This window comes from Mastacembelus armatus, chromosome 24 (genome assembly GCF_900324485.2).
Source record: "Mastacembelus armatus chromosome 24, fMasArm1.2, whole genome shotgun sequence".
In the NCBI taxonomy this organism is placed as follows: domain Eukaryota; kingdom Metazoa; phylum Chordata; class Actinopteri; order Synbranchiformes; family Mastacembelidae; genus Mastacembelus; species Mastacembelus armatus.
In genome coordinates this window covers 11,359,496-11,365,505 of record NC_046656.1, presented here as the reverse complement: position 1 = coordinate 11,365,505, position 6,010 = coordinate 11,359,496, and the positions used below count along the sequence as shown (strand labels likewise).

General features: G+C 41.1%; 2 protein-coding genes across 2 annotated transcripts; one reads left to right on the top strand and one right to left on the bottom strand.

The window, feature by feature from the left end:
- Positions 1–54: 54 nt before the first annotated feature.
- LOC113137098 (inactive serine protease 35-like) lies at positions 55–3,285 on the bottom strand. Its single transcript, XM_026318507.1, has 2 exons — positions 3,123–3,285; positions 55–2,487 (listed from the first exon to the last, which is right to left on the bottom strand). The coding sequence occupies exon 2, from the start codon at positions 2,481–2,483 to the stop codon at positions 1,086–1,088; it is 1,398 nt and encodes a 465-aa protein (XP_026174292.1). The 5' UTR covers positions 2,484–2,487; positions 3,123–3,285; the 3' UTR covers positions 55–1,085.
- A 1,172-nt stretch (positions 3,286–4,457) lies between these two features.
- On the top strand, positions 4,458–5,375 carry LOC113137559 (C-X-C chemokine receptor type 4-like). Its single transcript, XM_026319289.1, has one exon. The coding sequence runs from the start codon at positions 4,458–4,460 to the stop codon at positions 5,373–5,375; it is 918 nt and encodes a 305-aa protein (XP_026175074.1).
- The last annotated feature ends 635 nt before the right edge of the window (positions 5,376–6,010 follow it).

Here is a 6,010-nt window from a genome sequence, read left to right as displayed (position 1 = left end):
CTCATCACTATTTTCTACTCTGCTTCTTTCAGTAGTTTTGTAAAAAAAAAAAAAAAAAATCAGCATTTTAATTTGTTTTTTGCATGGATTATTTTTGTTACAAGATGTGTGTCTGTGGCATGGCTACGACTAACGGTCAGTAACAGAGAAAAAATAAGATATAATACTACATTGCTTACTTTTTAAACATCATAATACATACACAAATGTTGTCTAGACCCAGTATTTAACATGAAGTGAAAGAGAACCAACAGGTTATCAACAAATAAACATGTATGTTCCTTTACAAAAGCAAAGAAAGGTGGGGGATTACAATGCAGAAATAGAATAGAATAGAAATAAATGTTTAAATAAGGATAGCTTCAGTGAATAACAGTTATATAAATTATGTGTTTTAAAGACAACTATATAATGTCAAACTTTGATTTTTGTCATGTTTTTAGCAAAGGACTGACTGCATGTGATTTCCTACAGTCTCCAAATGCACTGGCTGATTGAAGGCTGAATAGGCCACAGATCCAGAACAGGGGGACACTTGTTGCAATTAAGTATTGCAGGTTTGTTGATATGGCTTCATAAAGTGTGGCTCAATATGAATAAAACAGTTTGGAGTAAATTAGTAGTATTAAATACATCTTTATAAATGTAAAAGTTCATAAAAGATGAAGTCAATATAAATAAAATCAACAGTGCATGTTAGTCTGATTCTTCAACTAATATCACATCCTTTGAAAAGCCTTGTTCTCATACTGTGTAATTTCTAATGCTGCTTACAAAGAATAGTGAGTAGTTTTCAGTATAAAGGTGTGCATGAAGCTGTGATGCAGTCACACATCACCTTCAGAGAACTGCTATTTGCTGGCTTTTCATTTTACAATTAGGAGTCACTGCAGTCAGCACCTTATTACTTTTTTCTTTAAGTTTCTTTTATACAAAGCACCTAAATCCTATTTTTTTTTCTTTTTTTAACCAAACACATTCTCTCTCATTAGTCAAAGTTCAGGACCATTCTTTAGACCATTTCAGCCCCTGATTTTTGAGTCTCACAGATCTTGTTTCTCTTGTGGCTTCGTTGCTCTGTAGGTTCAAACCTCTTTACAGAGATTTGGATCTCCATGGATCCAGTGGCATATCTGAGCATATTTAGGAGGAGTTATCTTCACCGCAACATTAAAGTCCCTCTGCTCACCTCCCGCCACCTCCACCCACTGATGGCCTGAGAACACCCCAATCACCCTCCTCTGCCACTTCCCTTTCCATCCTGCATCTCCCTCTTCCTGTCTGAGACGGATGTAAACACCTGCGCCTGTCGCACCGGGCTTTGCATCACAGTGCTGGTACATAATTTCGTCAGACTCTTCGGCCACTGAGCAAAAACGATAAACCACCTTCTGCCCACGCCCTTCCAGCAGGCTTTTATCAGCGTCATAACCTGAGAAGTGGATTCGTGGCAGGGTGGCGGTATAAGGAGCCACTCCGAGCTTCATGTACTTTTTCTTGACGGGTCGTTTCAGCTCCAGAACGGCGTAATCGTAGTCTGAGGAAATGGAGTTGGTTGAGCTGTTAGTGTGGATCCATCCTTGAGGGATTTGGGTTTTTGTAACTCGTGTCCAACGGAAGACAGGCTGCTTTCTGGGTTCAGTGCTGCGTCGAACACGGTTTCGTTTCCCCTTTCCTCTCCTCTCAAACTCATCTACATTTCTATGGTCAGCTACCTTATGACCTTTCTCGCGTCTCCCTCTGCGTCTCCTACCTTTGCTTCCATTTCTCCCTCCCACTACATCCTCATCAATAGCATTCTGCTCCTCCCCTTTCCTCTCACCTGTCTCCCCCTCTCCTCTCCTCCCACCCCTCCGCCGTTTTCCCTCCCACCTGCCCCCTCTTCTTCTTTTGGTTTTAAGCTTCAACACTCCAACTTTAAGACTTCTGGTACTCTTCAGGTAGTCGCTCCCATCATGAATGCAGTGGGCTGCTGTCAGCACATGTTTTGAGGATATAAGGACTCCGGAGCAGCCCGTGGAGAGGCGAACTGCGGTAGAGAACGGGTAGTTGGTGATGAAATGAGAATCAGAGATCACAAAGCGTCCATCTGCTCCATAAACTTGCCGTTTCCTGCGTGCTCTTGTTAGTGTGGCTGCAGACGTACGTGTTGATGTCTTGTTGAACTCCTTCAAGCTGATGTCTGTATGCACGCGTGTGCCATTCTCATACATTGTCTCATATCCCAGAATCCTTTGTTGCTCAGTTTGGTCCAGAGGCAGTAGGCTGCTTTGACACTCTATCCCACAGAGTGTTTTCGCCCTTCCTCTCTCCTCATCCTCCTGCCGCCCTCTGAATAAAGGTGTGTTTAAAATCTGTGTGTGTCCGTCCAGCAGCAGCGGGATGCTCTGCCTGAGCCACCTGTTCGCCTCTTCACCAAAAACTCCATAGTTTCCCAGGGCAGCTGCACAGAGCAGCACACACAGGAGGTGTTTAGGGTCCATCCCACTTAAAAAGAGAAAAAAAAAAAAACAACAACAACAAAAATTAAGATAACAGCCTAGTTCCAGACGTTTAAATTACAATCCGCATCCAGAGTCTTTCTATCAGGCTACAGGAGAAACCCTGTGCATAGCTACTCCAAGGTTTTTAATTCAGTTATTTTCTATTATTGGCCAGCAGATAGCGCACAAACTCCATTTCGACTCAATAAAACACTGACCAGCAAAGTGTGGTTCAGTGATACTTTAAATTGACAAGACAGCAATTGAAATATAGTCTATAGGCTTCAAAATGCAGTTAACGTTATCATTATTAAAACCTACAGCTGACTTGAATTCATTTATCGGCGGAAATAATATTTTTTACATTACTACTGTTGAAATTTTGATATTGATACACTGGCATTTTATTACCCTATTTAAAGACTGAAAATTATTTAGCTAGTCGAAAACCCACTATTATAAAGTGTTAAACAACTGACGAAAAAGATACAGAAAAAAACAGTTTGTTAAACAAGTTTGTAAATATTAAGAGTAAAGCTTTGATTTTACTTTGAAAAGACTGCCACTTTCTACATATGCATTGCTAAAGTGTCACCTGGAAAAAAGATGCAAGAAATATAAAGTCCAAAAGGTTCCTACCTGCAAACATTCAAAACAGCATTCAGTCACGGTTCTCTTTCTTATTAATAAAAATCCTCTCGGTCCAAACGGCTTCCTGCAGACTGGGTTCCATCATTTCCAAAAATAAAAAAAGGAAAGAAAAAAAAAAGAAAAAGAAGAGCGCAAGTAGAGGCTGCGTGCAAGAAATCTACATCCCACACCAATGCAGAAAAAAAGTGACGACCCAGACAAAAAAAAAAATGGGGGAGCCAGCCAGGAGGGTGCGAGCATGAATTAACTTTTTGATCATGTGATGATGGTGCATTTTAGGTCAAAAGTAGAGCCATGTAGGGACCAATCTGGGGTATTTTTCTCTGGAATCCGCTAATATTTTTATTACGCACGGAATACGCGCAGTACAGTGACGCTTTCATGTTGAAAGAAATGAATTTGGATAAAATATTTACAGAGAGATTTGCTGGCAAAATGTTGCCTTTGAGTGCGTGTTTATCCGGTGCGTTTGCGGTTAAAAAAAACGTAGGTTTAAGATTTATGTCAGGTGACGTTTGAAGTGCGTCTACAAACACGCAGCAACACACGCACACCTCAGCAGCCCTCTGATCTAAGAAACCTGTATGTTGGTTTATTTTGACAAGTGTCCCTGCTCGGCGCAACAAGTGTTCATTCAATGTGAGAACTCCTCCCTACTCCTTGATTAGATGCTCTAACACCAACATACACACACACACACACACACACACACATGAATAAAAGGCCCGGTTATTGCTGTTGTCAGACTGACAGATGACGTTAGTGCGTATGCGAAAAAATGTTGCAGGATATAGATATAGAATAAACTGCCTCAAAGCCTCTATTCATAATAAAACATGCAAGTTGAGACCTGAAGACCATTCTGCGTAGCCTCAGTTGTCTGGAACTTTCAGGTCTGATCACATGAACTTCATCAGCAAACTGAGGTGGCTCCAGATGTAGGGGAAATGTAGATGTTCAATAAAATCATAAAAAGTCCTCAGTTGCTCTTTCCAAGCTCAAACATGAAAAAAATCTTATTTAAGGCAAAATGTAATGAATGAATAATGTAATGAACCATACACACTTCATCTCTTTACATGAACATTGGTGCTCTGTGTTCACACATTTAAATTCCTATTTGCCTAAAGGTGTTGTGGTGACAAGCTGACTGTCTGTGCAGGAAGTATAACGTGGGATATAAAATACCAAAGAAATGTGAAACCATGATGAAGTGTCTTTGTTATGTGTTCCTCTTTGATGTTATCAAAGAGGAACAACTTCCTCTCACTAATATATTTACCATCCCCACCACAGTGAAAAACAGCATTACTTGCCAGCACCATGGACCAACTCAACTCCACTGCGGTCACCTCTAACATTTCCAGGTCTGCTGAACAGCCATCTCCTGTCTCCTGGGAGCCCAGCAGTCTGGTTACTGCAGTGGTGCTGTGCTTCTGCGTCCTCCTGGGAGTACCTGGAAACATTGCCGTGATCATCCTCAGATCACACTGGCAGCACTTGTCCAGTCTGAGCCAGAGTCTGATGCTGAATCTGACTGTGTCAGACCTGCTCTGCCTGATCACCTTGCCCTTGTGGATTTACTCTTTCCTATACAACTGGATCTTTGGCGTGCTGACCTGTAAGCTCCTAGCGTATCTTGTGTACTTCAGTCTTTACAGCAGCCTGCTGACTGTGACGATGCTGAGCATCCAACGGTATCTGCTGGTGGTGTACCTGCAGAGGTATTTGGATCATATAGGGAAGTGGAGGGTGCTGGTCCTGCTCTGGTTGATTGCAATGAGCCTGTCCATTCCTGCATTAGTGCATGAACAGCTGACCACAGAACAGAACAGGACACAGTGCCATAAGAAGTACTCTTCGGACACCCAGCAGGTGGCTGTGCTGCTGACAGAGTTCCTAATTGGATGTGTTTCTTGTTTTGTCGTTGCTTTTGCATACATCTCCCTCTACAGAAAGGTGAACCAGGTAGCTTTCTTCAACAACCCACTGACAACCAAACTGGTCACCAGTCTCATTGTGACCTTTTTTGTTCTCTGGATCCCATATCACACTATAAATGTGATTTGTGTTTCAGCTATTCTTCTCAAGAACAATCACATGCTGAAGATTTGCAGGGACAGCTCGAACATTGCTGCAGCACTGATATTTGTGAATAGCTGCCTGAACCCACTCCTGTATGCCTTTGCTTCTGTCAAGAAGTGCACGACATGCCAAAAAACCAACAACGAACATGGTTAAAATAGAAATTTACCTTTGCAGAACACCTGTCTTATCTTTTGACATATATCATTAATGCTTCCATATATCAGAACAGATGCAGAGCCTTGATAATGATAATGCTTAAAGAAATTTTCACTATAGTGTAACCAAGAAAAGGTGCTTTCAGTCAAACATCTAATCTCCCCTGCTGAAGCACAGTTTGAGGGTGTGGTACACTTACTTGTCTTAGAAAGCTATAGATGATTTGTGGTGCAATGATGATTCATTTTAAGGTTAAGTAATGTCAGCCCTTTTGCCAACTGCACCTGGTCCTCAGATCTGTAAAAACAATGGTTTGTTTTAATGCTTTCCCACTGTAGAAAACTGTTTCCAGAAGTATTACCAAAAATCGTAGGCCAAATTTGAAGTTTAAAGTCACAAGAAACTAGAAAGTGTTTCCTTTCCAATGATACCAAGCTCATCAATATAACCCTTAAAATGTAAGTACAACAGCTAGTATTTTTCTGTAATGTTAATCTACATTAATACTTTTTTCTTCATATTTTTCATTGTGTGAAGATCTGTCTGTGTAAAGATAGATTGCCCTGCACCGTGTAATAAGGAAAACGTTTTTCAATCATAAGGAAATTGTCTATCTGAGCATCCTAGTTTTT

Bases quoted from the DNA above. Each gene is read 5' to 3' on its own strand.
- LOC113137098 (XM_026318507.1), bottom strand. From the start codon at position 2,483: ATGGACCCTAAACACCTCCTGTGTGTGCTGCTCTGTGCAGCTGCCCTG.
- LOC113137559 (XM_026319289.1), top strand. From the start codon at position 4,458: ATGGACCAACTCAACTCCACTGCGGTCACCTCTAACATTTCCAGGTCT.